The 21,547-nt window shown below is 59.4% G+C and overlaps 2 protein-coding genes across 7 annotated transcripts; one reads left to right on the plus strand and one right to left on the minus strand.

Annotated features, from left to right (window-relative positions):
- Positions 1-2,488: 2,488 nt before the first annotated feature.
- Positions 2,489-10,613, plus strand: SLC37A2 (solute carrier family 37 member 2). Of its 6 annotated transcripts, none has more exons than XM_068916791.1 (19): positions 2,489-2,697; positions 4,234-4,315; positions 4,438-4,525; positions 4,803-4,881; positions 5,086-5,221; positions 6,424-6,500; positions 6,673-6,839; positions 7,227-7,264; positions 7,512-7,664; positions 7,910-8,000; positions 8,083-8,145; positions 8,671-8,756; positions 9,063-9,111; positions 9,356-9,429; positions 9,516-9,594; positions 9,711-9,808; positions 9,939-10,003; positions 10,148-10,180; positions 10,324-10,613. In XM_068916791.1, exons 1-18 carry the CDS (start codon positions 2,639-2,641, stop codon positions 10,149-10,151), a joined length of 1,488 nt encoding a protein of 495 aa, XP_068772892.1. In that variant the 5' UTR covers positions 2,489-2,638; the 3' UTR covers positions 10,152-10,180; positions 10,324-10,613. The 6 variants fall into 6 exon arrangements, with proteins under 6 accessions (XP_068772892.1, XP_068772893.1, XP_068772891.1 ...); XM_068916792.1 differs by having other exon boundaries at positions 9,939-10,007; positions 10,324-10,424; XM_068916790.1 differs by lacking the exon at positions 10,148-10,180 and having other exon boundaries at positions 10,324-10,470.
- A 3,055-nt stretch (positions 10,614-13,668) lies between these two features.
- Positions 13,669-17,139, minus strand: TMEM218 (transmembrane protein 218). The gene is made up of 3 exons (XM_068916797.1): positions 16,941-17,139; positions 16,746-16,848; positions 13,669-14,818 (listed from the first exon to the last, which is right to left on the minus strand). Exons 1-3 carry the CDS (start codon positions 17,048-17,050, stop codon positions 14,684-14,686), a joined length of 348 nt encoding a protein of 115 aa, XP_068772898.1. The 5' UTR covers positions 17,051-17,139; the 3' UTR covers positions 13,669-14,683.
- Positions 17,140-21,547: the final 4,408 nt, after the last annotated feature.

Genomic DNA, 21,547 nt, shown 5'->3' on the forward strand with positions numbered 1-21,547 from the left:
CCTCCCCTCTCCAATATTAACAGAGGCCGGAAGGATGGATGGCCGAGCGCGGCGGCCGACCCTGCTTCTCCACCGGCCTTCCCCGTGCGCCGCGCTCGCTGATTTTGCTCTTCAGCACCAGGCGTTATCCGCGAGGAAACCCTGCGACCTGGAACCGCCGGCCGGAGCCGACCTCGATGCTCCGGGGCGGCGCGGCTCGCTGCTCTCCCTGCACCCGCTGGAAAATCATTATCCGACTTAGCAATGTCGCTGGGCACTATTTATTAACTGCCACCAGTGTTGCAGAAAGGCACCAGAAACCTAATTTTTTTTTTTTCTTTGCGGGCTGTCGCCACCCGTTTGTGAAGGTGTTTAGGGGCTTGGAGCAGCTTCTTCACTGCGTGTCCTTCGGGCGCTGGCGTACAGAGACGCCCTTGGGTGCTTTGCCACCCCTCGCCGGGGCTGCACGCCCTCGCTAACCCTTGCCGCTCCCGTATCGCAGCCTGTCCCGCCGCAGATAAGATAGCCGCGGCCAAAGTCGGCGCCGGGCCCCGAGGGTTGGCGTGGGAGCCTGCCGCCTCCTCCACCGCCGCCTCCGCCTCCTCCTCCTCCTCGCTTTCCCTGCCGCCGGAGGACCAGCGCCGTGGCTCAGGGCTGCCTCCTTATCCAACTCGCCGGAGCTGCTCGATCTTTGTCCCTCAAAGGGAAAGGGATGGAGCCCACTCGCAGGGCTCCAAATCTCACCTTCTCCGGGGCAGGGAGAGAGATGCTGAATCAAAGGCTAAGGGGCTGAGCTGGCGCATCTTTCTCCTGGGCCCTTCTGCCCCCGACTAGAGGGATAGATCCAGGCAGGCCCTTTTTGCAGCGAGGTCAGGCCGGCAAAATGTGTCTGAACAGGGAAATAGCGAAACTCGTGCTTTTTTTTTTTTCTTTTTCCCAAGAGGGAAAAGCTCTGGGGGAAAAAAAAAAACCCAGCGGGCTCCCGGAGGGGCTTTGTGGAGCAGCAGGAAGGACTGTCGCCGTGGATGCCCTGCAGCTGCAGCCCCCATGCCCGACTCGTGCGGCCCTGCTCCCCTCCGGCTCCTGGATGTGCTCAGCTCCAGGGATGGATCCGTCAGAAAAAACACAACTTTTTATTTTTTTTCCCCCCATCTGTTTCCACCTTTCTGAAGGTGCCCATCTACCACCGTGTCTGGCCGGGGGGCTGGAGCCGCCCCGCTGTCCTCACCAGTGTGGCTGTGGGCTGTCTCAAGACTTGTTTCAGAGAGGCTCAGGTTAAATAAAGTCATTGCTCTAGATCCTGAAACCCGTGATCTGCCTTCGCTTATCTCTAATCGGCTGCTGCAGAAAGGCTTAATTCTCCCATCACTTCGCCGTAAATGGGATCCTTTCAGCGCTGGCCTTTTGCACTGGTGCAAAACCCGCGGGAGCAAAGGGGGGGGTGGCGCTCCCCAAACCCCCACGAATAAACCTGAAAGGTTTGCTTGGGGGATAAAGCACCCCGAAAGTTTTTTCCCATGCCTCCTCCCTTCTCCTTCCCGTGGTGGTCAGGTGCCCGTGAGCTGTGCGCTTCCCCGTCACGCTTTTATTTCCCCTTTGGCTCAAAATAACTCCCAGCAGGAGAGCTTCCCCCCGCTGCTCTTTGAACGCCCCTTTATTTATTTATATAGATATATTTTTTTACTAAAACACCATTTTTAAAACATGGAGCTGAAAATTCGCACCCAGCCTGGGGGGGAGCCCAGGTGCAAAGCTCAACCGTCCCCCTGCTGCGCCACCCAGCTTGATGTTTACTCGAGCTTGTGCGGGAAAGCTGGGCTGCTTTGCTTCGTTATTATTATTTTTCACCGACTTTTAGCGTTGGATGCTCTGATTTCACTTTGAAAAAAAAAAACCCAAAGTCCTATCAAGCTGTCGTGCATCCCCGGAGCGGCTTCCTTTCAGTTTTTCCAGCCTGTTTTGGCCCCGGAGCGAGCAGAAACGCGAGCTCACGGGGCAGCCGGGTGGGTGCCCTGCTTTTGGTGTTGGTCCTCAGCGGGGAGGGGGCTGAATGTGGGGGTCTGTATAGGGGAGAGGGGTTGGGTGTGGGAGGGTCTGTCCGTGGGGGGGTCCGTATATGGGGAAGGGGGTCCGGGTGTGTGCCGTGTAGGGGGAAGGGGCCGGAGGGGGGTCTGTATGTGGGGAAGGGGCTGTATATGGGGGGGGCTGTATATTGCAAGGGGCAGGGGGCAAGGGGCAGGGGCTGGGGGGTCCGTATATGGGAACGGGGGGGTTATCTATAGGGCTGGGGGGGTCGGTATATGGGGAAGGGGCTGCGGGGGGGGGGTTGTAAAGGGGCTCTGTCTCTGAGGCAGGGCCTGGGGGGGGTCTGTGTATGGGGCTGGGGGGGGGTCCGGAGACGGTCGGTACCGGGGGGAGAGGAAGGAGCGGGGCCGGGGCCGGGGCCGGGGCCGGGGCCGGGGCCGGGGCCGGGGCGGTGCCGGGGCCGGGGCGGCGCCGGGGCGGTGCGGGGCGGCCCGGCCCCGCGGGACATTTAAGCGGCGGGACCGGCTCGGCCCGGCCCGTCCCGTGCCGTCCTGACCCACCGCGACCCGACCCGACCCGACCCGACCCGACCCGACCCGACCCGTCGCGACCCGGTGCCCGTGCCGGTACCGCCATGAGGGCCACGCTCGCCCCCGGCGTCCGCCTGCTCCGCGCCCTGCCCCGCGACAGCCGGTGAGCGGCCACCGGGGGGGCCGGGGGGGCACCCAGGGGACCCCCGGGGACACCGGTACCAGCCTGCCGCCGGTACCGGACCGGGGACGCCAGCCAAAGGGACACCGGCACTAAGCCTGGCACCAGGGGACACGGGCCAGGGGCTGGGGACACCGATCCCAGGTTTGGGGATGCCATGGGACCCGTATTGGAGCAGGGGACACTGGATCAGGGACTGGGGACATCAGATCTGGGGAGACTAGCACTGGGACAGGGACTGGGGACACCAGCACCAGACCAGGGGACACCAGCCCTGGGCCAGGGACTGGCCACACTGGTACCAGGCTTGGGGACACCAGCACCAGCCTGGGACCAGCACAGGACGAGAAGACACGGGGCCAGGGACTGGGGCCACCACTCCTGAGCTGGGGGACACCGGCACCCACCTGGGACTGGTACCTGGCTGGGGGACACGGGGCCTCCCAGGGACTGAGGGCACTGGGGGTGCTGGCACTTGGCCGGGGACTGGGGCCACTGGGGCTACCAGGGCCGGTGACACGGGCTCAGGGACACCCGGCCAGTCAGCAGTGCGACATGGCCCGGAGCTGGCCCCGTTCCCGCAGCTCGGGGCAGCCTGTTCTGCGAGATGACAAACCCAACCTCGATTTTTTTTTTTAAAGTTGTTTTTAAAAGCTTGTCCTCACACGCCGCGGTTGCCTAATGACTCGCGGCTCGGACAGCCTCGCGCTTCCTCTTTCCGTCCCTTCGCCAGTCTTTCCATTCCTCAGTCTTTCCGGCTGCCCCTTAACTCAAGCTGCTTGAATCAGCACTACCAGCATCCCCGAAACCATCCCCCCTCTTCCCTCCCCCCTTTTTTCGATGAACCGTCCGGGTTTCTCACGCCCCTTACTCGCCCCAATCCTCCCAGCACAGTGAGGGGCAGTGATTTTTTTTTTTTTTTGAGGGGAGGGAAACAGTGGTTTCTCCATGACGTTGCTTTTTTGTGGCTGAGCCCCTCTAATTTTTGCCGGCAGTTTTCCGGGCGCAAAGTAAAACTGCGGAGCCGCCTGAGCTAGAAATGCTGAGAATGAGGCATTTGCCTTTTTTTTTTTTTTTTAATTAAGCAAAAAAACAGCCCAACCCATGACATTCTTGCTGCCAGCTCAGGGCCTGACCACTCGCACTCCTCGACACCGTCTTAAATGGTGCAATCCTCCCCCCAAGGCCAGTTCTGTGCATTTCGGGTGAAAAAGGTGCAAATCCTGCCCAGGCATCGCCCTGGTGAGGGCAGCGGGTACCGCGGGAAATGATGCCGCCTGGGCTTTCCCGCGCACGGCCCTGCTCCCAGACCTCCAGGACTTTCCCAGGTGAATTTCCCACGTGGGAATCACCCCGTCGTCGGCTTTCGGGGACGATTTTGAGCGGGAAAATTGCTGCTGAAGCCCTCGACCTGGGCGATGCTGAAATGGAGGGCGGCGGGGGGGAGGCCGTGAGCTCCATCCGCCGCCCGGGTCCCGCCGTCCCTCCCGCCGGCTCTCACCTCCCTCTCGCCCGCAGCTACCGGGGGCTGACGCTGGTGCTGACCTTCCTGTGCTACGCCAGCTACCACCTCTCGCGCAAACCCCTCAGCATCGTCAAGGTAGCGGAGAGAAGGGCCCCGGCGATCCCACGGCCGGGGGGGCGAGGGGATACCTGGCGTCGCGCCGCTCGCCCCCGCGCGTGCCCCTGTCCCCAGCGCGGCCCCCTCCGCTCTCTCCGCAGAGCCAGCTGCACCTCAACTGCTCGGCGGCGGGCGCCGACCGGCTCAACGGCTCCAACGGCACCGCCGGCTGCAGCTGGGTGCCCTTCGGTAAGGCGCCGCCGGCCACCCTCACCCCCCCCCCAAAACCCCGCTTTTTTCGGCTCCGGCCGGGCTGCCCGGCCCCCCCTGGGGTAAATAGCACAATGCTGCAAATCGCCTCCGGGGGCGATTGGTCCTTTGGCCCTTGGAGCCGAAGGGCAGCCGGGCCGACGCGGCGCCGGCGGCTGGCGAAGCCCCGGGCGGCCGGGAAGGGGCCGGTTCCCGACGCCTCGGAGCCGTTCGGCGTATCCTTCGCGGTGATTTCCCCCCCCCCGCCCCGCTCCAGATCAGGATAACTACAAGGAGCTCTTCGGCGCCCTGGATAACGCCTTCCTGGTGGCCTACGCCATCGGGATGTTCGTCAGGTAACGGCCCCGCGCGCCCGCGCCGCTCCCCCCCAAATCCGCCTCGCTCCGACCTTTTCCCTGCCTTTGCCTCCTTCCCTGCCTTGCCGGCCCCGGGGCTCCCACTCGGTTTTTCGCGCCTCCGCGGCTGCAGAGCCGGCCGGAAATCCCCTTTTTTTAAAAATTTTTGGGTTTTTTCCCCCCCTCCCTTCCCGGCGCTCCCAGCGGGATTTTCGGCGAGCGTCTGCCCCTGCGGTACTACCTGTCGGGGGGGATGGTGCTGAGCGGGCTCTTCACGGCGCTCTTCGGCCTCGGCTACTTCTGGGACATCCACGCGCTCTGGTACTTCATCGTCATGCAGGTGAGCCCGGTTCCCCCTCCCGAAATTACCGGCGTCCCCTGCGAGCTCCCACCCGGCGCAGTCCCCCCCCTCCCCCAAACCCCCGCTTTTATGCGGAAAAAGGGGCCCGCTCAGCAACGACCCAGCGAAGGGACCGGAGCCGGCCGGCGCGGGCTGTCGAAACGCCTTGCTGCAACCAGCGGCGTTTCCCAGCCTCGTAATTGCGGGAATCACTCGTGTGATGAGTTGGCAGCTCGGAACTAGGTCGGCCTCATTCAGCTCGGCCAAGGAGGCGGCGAGGAGCCGTAGCCCGAGGCGGGCGGCGCAGTTTGTTTCTACGCCCTCCCATGACGGGCGATGGAAATTGCCCCGAGCGCATTTAAGCCCTTGATGGGCGTCCCAGTTTCCGAGTGGGAGGCGTCGGGCGCTTCCCGGGCCCCCGACCTCGGCTGATTTCACGGGGGCGCCGAAACTGCCTCATCCCTAATTGCACCGGCCTCATTGAGCCGGGCCGGCGCGGCCCATTTGGCAACAGCCGGGCACGCCGGCACCTGCCCACGGGAATATGGGCCGCAGGGATATCGGCCGCAGGGATATCGGGCTGCGGGAACAGCGGGCCGCGGGAATATCGGCCGCAGGGATATTGCCTGCGGGAACAGTGGGCCGCGGGAATATCGGCCGCAGGGATACTGGCTGCGGGAACAGCGGGCCGTGGGAATATCGGCCGCAGGGATATTGCCTGCGGGAACAGTGGGCCGCAGGGATATCGGCCGCAGGGATATCGGCCGTGGGAACATCGGGCCGTGGGAATATCGGCCGCAGGGATATCGGGCTGTGGGAACAGCGGGCCGCAGGGATATCGGCCGCAGGGATACTGGCTGCGGGAACAGCGGGCCGCAGGGATATCGGCCGCAGGGATACTGGCTGCGGGAACAGCGGGCCGTGGGAATATGGGGCTGCTGGAACATCAGCCACGGGAACCATCCCGACTTGGAAACCCACCCTCTGCGATTCACGCCGGGGCACTTGGCGTATCCCCAGCACTGGCACTTTTGTGGGTGGGGGGAACCCCCCCCCAAATCGGAGCGTTTTGCTCAGGCTCTGCCTGGTTTTGGGCGAACCGGGGCTAAAAGAAATCGCTCGGCATCTCCGAGGGCGGGAAGGGGCGCTGGAGCCGGCGCCACGTGCCACCGCTCCCTCTCCCCTCTCCGTTCCTTCGCTAGATCTGCAACGGTTTGGTGCAGACGACGGGCTGGCCCGCCGTGGTGGCGTGCGTCGGGAACTGGTTCGGAAAGGGGAAGTGAGTGCGCCTCGGTCCGGCGCGGAGAGCGGCGCGGCGAGCTCCCCCTCCCCGGGGCGGGGGCCCCGTCGTCTCGCTCCCGTCGCATCCGGCGAGGGGGCAGGACCGGCTGCTCGGCGCCGCGATGCTCAAGCCCGGTCCGTCCGTCCGTCTCCCCCCCCCCCCCCGGCAGGAGAGGGCTGATCATGGGCATCTGGAATTCGCACACCTCCGTGGGCAACATCCTGGGCTCGCTCATCGCCGGCGCCTGGGTCTCGTCCGCCTGGGGCCTGTCCTTCATCGTGCCCGGCATCGTCATCGCCGCGGTGGGGGTCGTCTGCTTCTTCTTCCTCGTGGAGCGTGAGTGGCGCCCCAAGGAGCCGCTCGCTCGGAGCCGGCGCGAAACCCGATATATTTTTTCCCCCCCCCTCCTCTCCGGCTCGACCTCGCCGAGCATTTCCGCCCATCTCGAATGGCCGTTCCCAGCTAGCGGCGGGCCGGGAGACGGCGACGGGGATGCTCGGCATCCTTTCGGCTCGCGCCCCGGTGCCGCTCGCTCCTCCTCGCCCGCCTTGCTGGGAAACCATCCGGGAAAGCCCTTCGGGGATTTTTTTGGGGTGTTTCGCTGCCGGAAAAGTCGGCGACGGAGGCGACCGCTGGCGGTTCCCGGCTCTGCGTTTCTCCTCGCAGATGATTTAGGGACGGCAGCCGGGGCGAGCTCTCACGGGGCGTCCTTTCTCCTTGCAGACCCTGAGGACGTTGGCTGCAGCCCACCTCTGCATCACGTAAGTCAACTCACTGTCCAAACCGGCCTGGGCAGCTCCTCCGTTTATAGCAAAAAACCCCACGAGTTTTGGGAAAATAGGTTTTCGCCAACGTATCGACCCAGCTTTAGGTGTTAGCCAGGAGGTTTATTCGGAAATTAGTGATCGACAGGTCTCACGGGGGATGCTAACGGCTCCCCGGCTTTGGTGCGAGCGTCCTAACGCTCCTTCCCCATCCAGAAACGACGGCCAAATCGTCTCGTTACAGACGGCGTCCGAGGAGAAAGATCCCGAAGGAGGGATGCCTGACGACGGGCCGCTGAGCGCCTCCAGCTGCACCAGCCTGGACCGCTCGGAGAGTCCCAAGGAGGCGACCGAGGAGCCCGAAGCCATCAGCTTCCTCGGGGCGCTCCGGATACCCGTGAGTAGCCGCACCGGGTCTGCGGGATGCTCCTCCAGGTCCAGGGCGCGCCGTGAACGTCAGCCCGTGATGGGTCTCCCACATCCTTGAGCGTCCGCGAGCCTCCGGATCCCGCTCCGAAAGCCGCTGGGAAGCCGGGGACGATGCAGCGCGGTCGCTGCGATGGAGAAACGGGGATAAAAAGCACCCGGCGGAGGTGGGGGCCATGGTTGTCCTCTTCCTGATGTCTTCTCCTCTCCTCCTAGGGCGTCGTGGAGTTTTCCCTCTGCCTGCTCTTCGCCAAGCTGGTGAGCTACACCTTCCTCTACTGGCTGCCGCTCTACATCGTGAACGTCGGTGAGCTTTGGGGAGGCGGCGCGGAGGCAGAGCCGCGGCCGCCCGGGCAGCGTCTCCTCACCCCTCTGCCCTCTCCTCGCAGCTCACTTCGGCGCCAAGGAAGCGGGCGACCTGTCGACCCTCTTTGACGTCGGCGGCATTTTGGGTTCGTCCCTCGCCTTCGGTCCGGGATGGCGCAAACCCGCCCCCGGGCCGGCGACTGTCCTGCCTCGGCCGCTCGGCCCGACGGCAAGTCCCCGCCGCGGGGACGCGGGGCTCCTCGCTTTTCTCCTTCCTCGGGGCGCTGCGGCGAGGAACGTCCTTTGGTTTTGTTTTGCAAGCCAAGCGACCGTTGCAACAGCTTTCTGTGGGTCTCTCTTGGTCTTGCTTTTCTTAGCTGAAGAGTGTGTTTTGCATGGGTGGAGGAGACCGGAGCGTGTGGGGATTCGGGGAAACCCGGGAAAAGAGGCAGAGCTCGGATAAATCAAAGCTCTTCACTCCGCTATTAAGATCTTTGCCTTTTGGAGGCATTTCTTTCCCTCAAAAGAGAAGGGACGGATGAGCGGCGCGGCGACCCCGCCGATGGGGTTTTTGAGTTAAGCCAAAATGCAGCTTCTCCACCGCCACGAGCCCCGGGCGGGCGCCCTGCCCGGCGGGGAGCGCGCCCCACGGCCGCCTCTCCTTTCCGCAGGTGGGATCATCGCCGGCCTCGTCTCCGACTACACCGGCGGCCGGGCCACCACGTGCTGCACGATGCTGGTCGTCGCCGCTCCCATGGTGGGTGTCGCGCGGGGACGGGGGCGGCCGCCTTCCTCTTTCCCAAAGAGGACCCCACGCGCCCGGCTCTTCCCGGGGTGGCCGTTCCCAGCCGGGGGCTGGACAGCGGAAAAATAACCGGAGATACGGTGCTGGCGGGATGTCTCGCCGGGTCGATGCCTCTGGCCGGTCGCCGGGTCTGGGTTGATGCTCCCCTTTCCGAAAACGGCCCGCGCGTACCAAAGGAAAACGCTCGGCGTAAAAGCTGGGAGAATTATAACCGATCGGATCTGCGTCTCTTTTCCTTAATCCGCGTCTCTCTTCCAGCTCTTCCTGTATAACCACGTCGGCCAGAACAGCATCGGCACGTCTATAGGTGAGGAGCCGCCTACGGGGGCGCGGGGAAGCCTGACGGCAGAAGGTGCCGCCGACCCAATTCCCTTGTTTTTTTTTTTTTTTTCCCCCGCAAACCGGGCTCAGGTCCCGGCTCGGAGGCTTTAAGAGCCGCGGCGCTGGGCGAGCGCGGCGGGTCCCCCCGGGAAAAGGGGAGAGGGGCGGGCGGGGGGGAGGCGGAGCGGGGCGGCGGCGGAAAGCCCGCGACGCCTCGTGCCGCCTGGCAGCCATGCTGATCGTGTGCGGCGGGCTGGTGAACGGACCCTACGCCCTCATCACGACGGCGGTCTCGGCCGATCTGGTAAGGGCGGCTCCTGGGCGGGCCGGCGCGAGCTTCGGCCTCCGCCGCGCCGCCTCTTCCTGCCGAGCGCTCCTCTCCGGCCGCAGGGCACGCACGAGTCCCTCCGAGGCAACGCCAAAGCCCTCTCCACCGTCACGGCCATCATCGACGGCACGGGCTCCGTAGGTCCGTACGGCTCGGGCGGGCGGCGGCGGGGGGGAGCGGGGCGGCGGCGGGGGGGGGCCGAGCGCCCGGTTTTCCCGCGTCCGCTCAGGCCGCCTGCCCGTCCCCGGCTCGCCCAGGCGCCGCGCTGGGACCGCTGCTGGCCGGCCTCCTCTCTCCCACGGGCTGGAACAACGTCTTCTACATGCTCATCGCCGCCGACGTCTTGGCTTGCCTGGTGGGTCCCTTCGCCTTGGCTTTTCGTTCCCGCGGGCGCGCCGGCGCGCCTCCCCGAACGGGGCGTTTCCCCTCGAAACCGCCTTAAAGCCCGTCTCGTCGCCGGCAATCTCCCTGCTCTTCCTCTCCAGCTCCTCTGCCGCGTGGTGCTCAAGGAGGTCCGCGCCTGGTGCGGCTGCCCGGCGACGAGGAGGGGGTAGGTACGGCCGGGAAAGCGCCCGCCGCGGGAAAACGCGGCTGCTTTTACCACCGGGGACGGGGGGGACGGGGGGGGCGGTGTTTTTGCAGCTCCCCGAATCGGCCCCGCGTTCGCTCCGTTATGCCTCGATTGTGTTTGCAGGTAAAAGAGGAGATTGCTGGGCTTGACGCGACGGTAAGTGTGCCGTTTCTCGCGGCGCCGGAAGCGCCCGGCTCCCTCCTGCGCGCGAGGCTCGAGCGCCGCCGGGGCTGCCGGCCGTCGTCCTCGGCCCGCCGGCCCCGCCAGCGAGCTCAGCCGCTTTGCCCTTCTCCCCGCAGGTTTAGGGAGTTTTGACGTCCCCCCTCCGCCCCCAACCCCGGCCCCGACCCCGCCGCCAGCAGCGAGGAGGGCGGCGATACGCCGGGAGCGCTCGGCGCGGAGGAGGCGGCGGACGCCGAGCGGACGCGGTTCCCCCCCCGGCCCCGGTCCCGCCGCGGTCGGGCGAGGATGGGCCGGCGGCGGGAAGTGGCGACGGTGGGGCGCCCGGCGCCCGGTTTTTTCCCGGGCTCGGTCCTCACCGCCGTCCTTTTTTATTTTTCTTTTTTTTTAATATTAAAAAGGTGCTCAGCCTGCGCCGCTGCTCTTGCGTTTTCCCGCGGGGCAGGTCGCGGTCGCCGAGCTCGGGGGATTGGGGGGAGACCCGCTTATGGCGCTGAGCACTGAACCTGGCCTTTCCGCTAAGCCCAAATTAAGCCATTTCCCACGAAATGACTCACCCTACTGGAAAAAATGGCATTTTTGGTCCCCCCCCCCGGTTTTGGTACCATATAGCCCCGAAAAAAGGCTCAGCAGCGCTAAAAGACCCCACACCGCTCCGGATGCCCCTTCTTCTCCGTTAGGCGCCCGCTGATTATCTGGGCCCCGCTGCAAGCGCCCGGCTCGGCGCGCTCCCCCCACCCGGGATCCCGCAAGGTTACAACCGGCCAGATGTGCAGCCAGATGTGCTGGGGGGGGGCTTTGATGTGCGAGGGGCCGGCTCGCAGCGGGGCACTGGCGAGGGAAAAAAAAAAAACAGCAAAAAATGACCAGGCGAGCCGAAAAATGCAAAATCCCAAATTACCCCTTTATCCCCGAGGAGAGAAAAACCCTGTTGTAGCAAAGCCTGAGGGAGCTGGTGGTGGCCCCAAAAGCAACATTTTGCCCTAGAAAGGTAAAAGAGGACGATGAGGAAGCCGGGAGGCTCAAAATGCACTGTCAAAGCAAAAAAAGAAAGAAGGTCCTGCAGGCGCCGGTGCCCGCGGGAGCTCCTTGCAGGAGCGAGTCGGGTGGGTTGTTTTTTCCCCCCACCTCCCGTCCCAGCTTTTAGCGTCTCAGTGTTTTTCCGGGACGGATTTCTCCCGGCCGGGGCTGACTCACGCTTTTGGCAAGTCCGAAGCGACTCGGCCGCCGGCTCTGGCAGCACTGCCGGGAGAAAGAAGGCAAGCGGGCCGCGCCAGCTGTAAGCAGCGCTCGCCCAAACGCGCCGAGCGCCAACAGAAAAATCAATCTCAGCCCCGCCGTCGCCGAGATTTCTCAGGTCCGGGGAGGGGGTAGGTGCACGGGGAGCCTTCACGGCCTCTTTTTGGCCTTTAATTGGTGAAAATCGGGAGAAAAATCCTTCTTTAGCAGCCCCTCGGCAGGGAACGGGGTGGGGGAGGTGAGTTTTTTTTTTTTCCCCCACTTTCCAGGGAAAATCCAGGTGGATTCGGCTGCCGGCCGGCGGTGGGACGCAGGCGGGCCGGTGCTGGCGGCCGTCAGCCCGGGAACGACTGCCGAGTGCAGAGCAGCTTCGCCGGCGACTAAAGATGCAGATGTGACCCCCAAACTGCTCATCCGCTGCGTCCACAAAAAGCTCAGCGAGTCGGAGCTGTGAAATTTTTGCAAAAAAAGCTGCTGTTCAGGACCGGTTGGAAAGCAGCTTCGTTTCATACCGATTCCTTGACGCGGTCTTCCTTTCCGAAAAATAAACAGGAACCGTCTGGAAAGCCCAGGCGCGGGGCCGGGGGGGGGGGGGCGCGCAGACTTGCGTGCCTGCGCCCAAAATAAATACCTAGGCGCAGAGGGTCGAGTTCAGCCAGCTGCTCCATCCCCGGCGCGGCGAAAGGTGGGAAAGGGGTGAGCCCAAAGCTGGAAATCATCTCTTTTTTTGGTCCCGGTTCTTCCCCACCACCCCTTTCCCGTCGGCAGCGCCCACCCCTGCCAACCTTTGCTGCGTGAATCCGCGCGCGCTGCGACTTCTTCTCTGGTCCCCAGAAAAACAAGTGGTTTCTGCTCACTCCCAGCCGTTCTGGGGATTTTCAGCAAAGCCCCAAAATCTTTGCTTTTAGGTTTTTTTTTTTTTTTCCCTGTGCTGCGAATGCTTTTCCAGTATTTCCAGGCGGCAGCGCGCCGCGAGGCTGGCAGCGCGCACAGAAACGTTGCCGAGATGCTGAATTAAAGATGAATTTTGTTCCGGGCGGGACTTCGAAATCGTCGAGAGACCCGACGCGCTTGCGTTGCATTAACGCCCGGCGCCTTCCTTAACGCAATCGTTTGAGTCCCTTGGACATCTGCTTTAGGAGGAGCGTTTACACGCTCAAAAAATGTATAGAGCTGCTTTTTAGTTGTTGAAAAACACTCATATTTTTCTCTGGCTGGGTGCTGGGGCTTTTTCTGCAGGGCAGCGGCGCTCTCAAGCCTGGGAGCTTCAGCGTACGCATCTGTAATCTCCCAATAGCACATTTTGGGACCAGCAGGAGAGGGCTGTTTCTTTTATTTGTTGTTGAGCGTCTCGAGTTCAAAATGAAAAAAGGCAAAAGCTCTAAAATCGAGGTGGGGGGGAATCAATACAGAGCTATGAGATTTTCGCCCTCGTTCTTTTGGCGATATTGCCCCCGCACGCAGCTCAGGCCCGCTCTCACGCAGCTGAACTTGGCTTTAACCTCACAGCAATATCCGCTGCTCACTCGACTGTTAAAGGTGAAACGGGGCTCGGAAAAACGAGCGACTCTCCTCCGCGCGCTGCCAAAGCTTGGCCCCTATGGGAGCCAAAAAAATCAGTATCGAGGGATTTTTAAAATGGTGAATGACTGTCATTAAGCACAAGTGCCCAGAGGGTGCTGCGCAAGCCACTGCTCATGGTTATCGGTGCGATTTGCTAAATGATCCCGCCAGCTCCTCAAGGCATGGAAAGCACCCCGAAAACCTGCACCGTTTTTCAAGGACTGTGCCGATACCTGCCGTTCCTTTGCATCCTTACAGCGGGCAGATTTTAACGGGCCTGTTCCAGCATTATTTTGAATGTTTTTTCCTTCACCCCCTCCAAATTTCTCCCGGTAAGATCGGAAAAAATGAGCTAGAGTTTTGTTCGACAGAGCACGTAGCACTCCTGATCCTCTGATTTCGGAGAGGGACTACTCCAATTCAAATCCCCAAACTCTTCCTCCAGAGAGCGGGAAGGCTGAGCTGTGCCACTTACAGAGACGACGGAGGAGTGAACGGCCAAAGGGACCATCCCCAACCATATGCCAAAGAGGGCGAATTTCCCCCAAAGCGTGGCCACCATGGGAAAAGGAGAAGCTCCTTCCGTGCTTGACGGTGAGGCTGTCACCACAGGGCTACAAAAGATGACATTCCTGGAGAAGAAATAAAGGCTACGTCAGGGGTTTCTTAGAGAGTTTTATTAGTCTTAAGCTTACATGAAAAAGGAGGGATAACAAACCAATCCTTGTGGATCCACTCAGTACAGCTCATTAAATCAAGTGTAGTGCAAAGAAGTGCACGGATTTCATTTCTCCTGTACCCAGAAAAAGAGAGGTTAAGAAGTCCTTTGCAGCATGCAGAGCACCACACTTCGCTTGCCTCACTGGCTCTTTCTAAGCTCTGAGAAACAGAAGCATTCAGCTTTAGGAAAGGCTCCTGTTCACCTTCCTGTTTTATTGCCATGAATGTGGGATTTCCTCTTCTCGAGGATTTACCCTGCTACTGAAGGAAAAAAAACAAAAAACAAAAAACCTCTCAGCTCTGCTAAAAATTATTAAAAGGTCAGAAGGGGCAGAGAGAGCATTAACCAAAGCCAACCCAAACTTTGAAAATCCATCGTTCAAGCAGACGTGGCTAGATCTTTGATTTCAGTCCCCTTTTTATCTTTGGCATCTCCCTGTTTTAGCTAAAAGCACAAAAAAAATTCAGAAGACCATTCAGTGCGGCACTCTGCAGCTGGCCACCACCTGGAACTACTGAAATCCTATCCTGGAAAGGTTTCTCATCTGATTTCTGTTCTACAGCTGTTTGGCTCTATTTGATATCCTTCCAACCCAGCGACAGTTTCCCATCCCTTTACAGAATGTGTACGTGGAAAATAGAGGTACAAGAGAAAGCAAATTCCTACAGAGGATGCTGTAGGAACGTTCATACAAATACACAGTAGAAATCCGTGATCAGCAGCATCAGCAAGGCCATCTCTGCCAGGACGCAGCTGTAACCCTGCGAGAGACACCAGCGTTTCTGGATGATTACCCAATCTCAAGTGCGCACGCACTGCCTCACCCCTCTCCAGCTTCTGGAAAGGGCCACAAATCCCCCAGAGCACCAGGAAAGCAATGCGAAGGCCTCTCCAGATGCCGCCCTTGCGATGCAGTGTCCGTGTCGGTGTGGGGCAGCTGCTCCCTGGGGATGCGGCTAGCTGGGACGGAGCGGTTTGGCGTACATCGGCTCGGCAATGTGGTAAACCAGGACCAGGAAGAGGCTCCCGAGAAAGACCAGGCTGAGGACGGCGAGGAGGACGTAGCGGCCGATGAAGAACGTGTCCACGATCTGCAGAGAGCAGAAAACACACAGGTTACAACGCCGACCAGGGCTCCAGGGGCCAGAAAAACCTGCAGCAGCTCTCACAGACCGCTGGCTGCCAAACTCCTGAGGACACTGGCGCGCACCTTCGCCCTGACAGGAACGGTATAATTCTTTCTTTTCAGAAGCAAGGGAAAAGTGGGGGGAAAAAAAAAGATGATTAAAAAGAAAAAAAAAGATACAGACTGCGAGGCAAGACAAGACAGACATAATAAGAGAAGCCAGCTGAAAGGCGGCTGGTTATGAAATCGTCCTCTTGGCTCCTGAGACGACCCCAGAGCTCTGCTTACCCCCGGCTCAGTTCTACAAAATGCATTAGCACAAGCTCAGCCTTGTTGTTGCTACAGGAAAAGTCTCCTGTGAGCGATCCGTTCGCTCCTTCACCATGTTTCACTTTTTAATTAGCCAATTAGCAGAGTTTCGGTGCAGAGAGCCCAGATCATGTATTATTGATAGTCAGGACAGGTCTAGTCCAACTGAAGATGCTAAAAAAGTAAGCTTCCTGTTTCTGTCAGCCTACTAGTCGCAAACGCTTCCTTGGCTGCCCTTTATCTCGGTGCCAACATTTACACAAGCAATTCACACCCAGGAAGGAGAAAATACAAAAATAAGGACCTTGCTTGTACCTTTTACTATACACATTGACACAAATCAATGTCTAGAAGAGTAATATTCCTCTGTGCATTAGTAACAGACCAGAGGAAGCAACACCTAAAAGTAAAATGACATAAAACTTGGTGTCTTCAGAACCCAAATAGCTAAGGAATCTCAGGTTGGCAGCTAAAACAGCAACGGCACAGGCAGCCTGTCGTGGTCAGAAATCGCGAGATCGCAGCATCCGAACTCTGGCTGGCAACACAAACAAGAGGCAGCGGTTATAAAAACACAGACGGCTCCATGCTCAGACGGCAATAACCTACAAAAGAGTGAAAAGAGCAGTTACCGGGCTTTAAAACAGGGCACCCGCAGAGGCTGGGGAAAGTGAAAGGCAGCCGAATTAGAAAACTAATGGATAATGGCACATAAAGAAGGGATTTTGTTATGGAAAATCCATCCCCGAGGCAACGGCCCATCCTCGGGGAGGCTGTCGGTGATGCCCGAGGTAATGGCTGTCCTTGGGGTGGCCGTGGGGAACATCCGTGGGGAACATCCGTGTGACAGCCTTCCCCAGAGGGGCTGTCAGGGAGGTCCCTGAGGGAACAGCCGATCCCCTTGGCGCCACGGGGTGGCCGCTGGGGAGGTCCCTGAGGGAACGGCTGGTCCCCTGAGGGTGGTTGGGGACCTCCCTGAGGTACCGCTCCCCCCTCCAGGACCGTCGGGGACCTCCCTGAACTAACACCCCCCCGCCGGTGACCGTTGGGGACCACCCTGAGGTAACGCCCCCCCCTCCAGAACCGTCGGGGACCTCCCTGAGGTACCGCTCCCCCCTCCGGTGACCGTTGGGGAGCTCCCTGAGGTAACGCTCCCTCCTCCAGAACCATCGGGGACCTCCCTGAGGTACCGCTCCCCCCCCCGTGACCGTTGGGGACCTCCCTGAGGTAACGCTCCCTCCTCCAGAACCGTCGGGGACCTCCCTGAGGTACCGCTCCCCCCTCCGGTGACCGTTGGGGACCTCCCTGAGGTAACGCCCCCCCCCCCGTGACCGTTGGGGAACACCCTGAGGTACCGCCCCCCCCCCTCCGGTGACCGTTGGGGAACACCCTGAGGTACCGCCCCCCCCCTCCGGTGACCGTTGGGGACCTCCCTGACGTAACGCTCCCCCCTCCAGGACCGTTGGGGACCTCCCTGAGGTACCGCCCCCCCCCGGTGACCGTTGGGGACCTCCCCGAGGTACCGCCCGTCCCGTCCCGCCCCGCCGCGGCCGTTGCCGCCCCCCCCGCCCCCTCGCGCTCACCTGGACGTCGGCGGGCGGCGCCGGGCTCTCGCCCTCCCGCGGGAAGAGCAGCAGCGCGGCGCTGAGCAGCGCGGCGCCCAGGGGCACCAGCACCACGGCGAGCCTGCGGGGCAGGGGGAGAGACGGGCGCAGCGGCCTCAGCACCGGCGGCACCGGGCCCGCTTCCCCTTCCCAACGCCCTCCCCCGCCGCTCACCGGGCCGGGCCGGCCGCGCGGGACAGCGCGAGGCAGAGCAGCAGCGCCAGCGCCCAGAGCAGCGCCAGCGCCAGCACGCCGGGCCCCACGCCCAGCACCGGGCCGCCCATGTCGCGCCGCGCCGCCGCTTCCCCGTAGCAACCGGGCGCGACGGAAGCGGCGGCGCCAATCAGCGCCGCCCGCCGCCCGCTCGCCGCTTCCCATTGGCTGCGGCGGAGGGGGCGGGGAGGGGGCGCGGCCCTCGGGGGCGGGGCCGGAGGGTGGTTTTCCCGCGCCGCGCGCGGTTGCGGCGCGCCGCCCGTGGTTGGGGTGCGCCGCGGCGCTCCGCGCTGAGAGGCGGGCCGGCACCGGCAGCCCCCCCGCCCTCCCCCCGGGCCTACCGGCCGCATCCCGACCTTACCGGCTGCCTGTACGCCCTACCGGCGGCAGCTCCTTCCTGGCTCCGCTCCAACCGCTGCCCCTCCTGGGGCTGGGCACTCCCGCGGCTGCGGGCCTCGGAGGTGCTCCCAGGGAGGGGATTCTTCCCCCGCCTCCCCGGCAAAAGGATCAGCTTTCAACCCACGCAGGAGGGTGTTTGATTCACCCAGCGCTTCTTGCTGCCGCTGGCAGCTCCCGCTGCCTCCCTGTCATCCTCAAACTGCCGACCTACCCTGCAGCAGGTAGCATCTGCGTTTAAGAGAGGTCTCCATCCCGCAGACCCGCTAGGAATCAGGAAATAGGACTTTTACAAGGGGATGTTGATACCCAACACACACTTTCCCTAAGCACCTCAGTCATTTTAAGTAAGCGCATGCCCAAAGAGGTAAGAATCTGCAGCCAAAACATAGAGCCTGGCCTGAAATTTAGCAGCCGTTTCCCAGGCCCATCTCCCCAGCAAGGCAGCTGTGCACTTTCCGTGCACTTTGCTTTCCTGCCCTCCAGTTTATGCTCCTTCTTTTGTGGTGGCAAAAGCGGGGTGGACGATGTGTGCTCTCTCCTTTGAGCTCCATCGAGATGCACAGATGCATGTGGCATAGCCATGCCGGAGGCCCAGGGCCCCAGAGGCAAGGAAAGGGGGTTTGTTGGTGCACTAAGCATCTTTTAACATTGAGACAAGGGAGATTTCCATTTTCAACTCACTCTTATGCTGGGGAAGAGGTTAAATCCTGTTTCCTTCCAATCACCGTCACACTTCACCCATCAAACTCCGGCCTGAGCTTTGTAGTTTGATGGGTGACTTTATGTCGATACTCCTCACCGTTACAGCTATCTCGTCTACCAGTTAACCTGAGAAAAGTAAATACGTTCATATATTCAGCTTTTCCTCTAAAGTACTTTAATTCTGATGATAATTTGATTGCATAAAATGTCACGTTACTGCTGTTTAATCGGTGTTTTATTTCTGTCACTTCTTTCAATGGGAGGAATAAAACGACAATTAATTATACTGTGCGACATCGACCTGCCTTTTCCTGAGCTGAAATAAAAGTTTCAAGCATGACATCAACCAGTTCATCAAGCAAAGCACAAACTGTCTCTGACACCTGCCTTTACTTGCCATGAAGCAAGAACCTGCTGCCAGCATTTTAAAAGCATATGTTTGATAACAAACTCCTTCCTGCACCATCTCGTGCCGTTATTCCCGTGAGAGCAGTTTGCTCTGCAAAACCCTGCCCGTGATGTCAGTCCTCGCCGCTGCGTGTTTTGGTCCCCAGAACTCCTTTTCAGGGACTCATTTCTCAGCAGGTTCAAACTTGACTTTCCGACCCTCTTGGCCTCACCCTCTGCAGCGCATTTTTTTTGTGGATTCAGGATCAGATAGAGGTTTGGGAGACTTTTAGCAATTCAGTCATCTCAGCTGTTCTCTTGTCCCCCTGCAAAACTTCGGAGTCTCGTTTTCCCGACCCTTCTCTTGTGTTGCATTATCCCCTGCGCTTCCGCTTGCACTGTGGCAATCATGACCGATAAATCTGTCCAGTTCTGCTGGCCTTCTCCCGTAGGGGGTTTCACACATGTTGCCCAGATCCGCCGTTAGGGAGCAGAGTCAGGAGCCCGCATGCTGGGATGGACCGGGGCAACAGGCAGGATGCTCTCACTGGATCCATCCTTGGCGTCACCCCTGGTGTCGAGGGATGTTTTTATCCTTATCTCTATTGTCACCTTCCTTTTTTTCACAGGCTGCTCTTGTCATTTAAGAACCTCCCTCTGTTTTTCCTCTGTTTTCCACTTTCTTTGCATGTTTGTCCTCCAGTAGTTTGCAACACCCTTGTATCCTCTTCATGGCTCTGTTTCCAAAGGGTCCGCTCCATTTCTACCATTCATCTTCCTCCTTTGACTCTCCTCTCTATGTCCATTCGCCAGTAAGGTTTTTCCTTTACTGCTTCCTTTTTGTGCATTTTATCTGCAGCTTTTATATTTGCATCTTTAAACTGCTCCCGTGCCAAGCAAGTCCTTCGGTACTTATCATCTCCTTGATCCCTCTGTGGAACCTAAGGCATAAGGCATAAGGCTAAAGGCTTAGAACGACTGAAGAAGCGACGAGAACCCGTGATGAGGAGAAAGCCTGCCGGCATTGTGAGCTGCAGACACAGAAAGGGCATCAGGGTCAGGAGGACAAGGCCGGGCAGGCAACATCATTGTGCTGGGGAAGGGGAACGCTCTCTGTTCCTCTTTAGGACCAGCTGAAAGGGGTGAGTGACTGCGTTTGTAAGAAGGGTGGTGTGTCCGATGGGATATTTCCAAGCATGACCTTCCTCGGGAATCTCTTCAACCTTCCTGCAACTAAGCACACTTTGCTTTTAGGCCTAAACACCCTTTTTTCATCTCAGCCTCCCCCAACATCAGAAACACTTTGTCAGGGAAAGATGGATTTGTCCTAGAGGGCCACTCCAGCACTGGGCAGTTGAATTTTGAGATTAAATTTTACAGCCAAAGAAGAATTCATAGCTGACCTAGAAGGAGGGTTTTTTCCCCCAGCTTTTACCCATCAGGATTTGCTGTCATTTACTGCTTGTGTCAGAGTTGCACCGCAACTGAAAAGCCAGAAAGGGAGGGAGGAAGTGATGATGAATGTAAGTTAAAAACGTAGGGAAGCAGCAGAAAACAATGCAATAAAGCTAAAGCAAATAAGAAAGCATTTTTTTAAAATTGATTGTGGACTCTATAAGAACTTAGGCCAGGTACTTAGCTGTCAGTGCAGATGGCAAAATGAAAGATGACAACGCAGAGAGAATAACATGGCTCACTAAGTATTCCTGCTCTGCAGCAGGAGCAAACCAGAGGACATATCCATCCCGTATGATATTGTGGACTGAATAGGAAATTTCCCCTCTGTAATACAGGAGGATAAAGGAGAAGAGAAACCATTGCATGACTTTTGGAGGAACTTTGTGTGTTTGTAGTATTTTTGTACAGGATGACGGTGATGATGGGACATGTGGTGCTGTAGATCTTGGTTTCTCCGAGGCTTTGGACTGAGCACTGTGGGGCATTTGCATCCAAAACCTTGCGCTGGTCAGAAAAGGCAGGAGGCATATCAAATAGATTAAAACCTGGCATGCTGACAGTTGTTAATGATATAATGATGACTGATTCCCGGCCCAACATGATTTAATATTTTTATCAATAATCAGGTAGTATAAAGCATTTACTGACAAGGCTCAGTGAGGCAGCACTTTACATGGTAAATAAAGGGGACTGGAGTCAGCTGAATGCTCTTAAATGCTCACAGTCCACCGAAGCCTGATACAAAAGTTTTATTTGGAAACAAGTAATTCAGGTGATCTCTATCAGACGTGTGATCCTGTCCTGCCAAGCAGTGATTCAGAGACAGGCGGAGGGGCCGTTACAGGTAATCTCTTCCTGGGGAATGCTATGGAAAGTCTGGTCCCAAAGTGCAGAGAGAGGCAAATATTAAACAGCGGTTGAGATGTGCTCTTGCACTGAGCGCTATTGGGCTATGATGTCTGGTTTCAGTATTCGCGCCTCAAAATTATTAATAGATACACTGAAGAGCTTAAAAGAGGCGAAGAGAAATGAATCGGGAGCTGGAAATGTGAATTCAGAGTTTAATTTAGCTAACAAATTGGTGAAGGTGGCTCCATCACCAGGTAGGGACTTTCATGAGGAAAAGACCAGGGGGTTGCAGCCTTTCTGGCAAAGGTGTAAAGAGATCCTGTGACTAGATGTCGAAATTGCACACATTGAGCTTTGCAGAGAGCTGCAGTTTCCTAGTGATGAGGCTAATTAAACACTGGCCCAGGAGGACGGAGAGGTCACCTTTATTCAGCACCTGCAAGGCAGGACTGGGTAGATCAAAGATCATTTGTAAAACAGCACTCCAGGAAAAGCCGTTTGGCCTGGAAAGGGGCTGAGTATGGGTCTCCCACGGGTGTTACCTGTCGATCTGCAATGCCCGTGGTGCCCTGCAATGCTGAGAGGTGCCCGTCAGAGCCAGCAGGATGTGCAAGGAGAAGAAAACTGCCCCAGTCAGACAGCCACGTTTTTATCCTGCTTTTCCGACCCAAAGTGTGGGTCGCTGAATGGGATGTTCCAGGAACATCCCATGCCACCAACTACCCATCGTGGCAGGGCCCCGAATGCCGGCGGTCTCCTGCTCCTTGCTTGTG

The sequence above is a fragment of the Struthio camelus genome, chromosome 22 (assembly GCF_040807025.1).
Source record: "Struthio camelus isolate bStrCam1 chromosome 22, bStrCam1.hap1, whole genome shotgun sequence".
NCBI classification, from domain to species: Eukaryota; Metazoa; Chordata; class Aves; order Struthioniformes; family Struthionidae; genus Struthio; species Struthio camelus.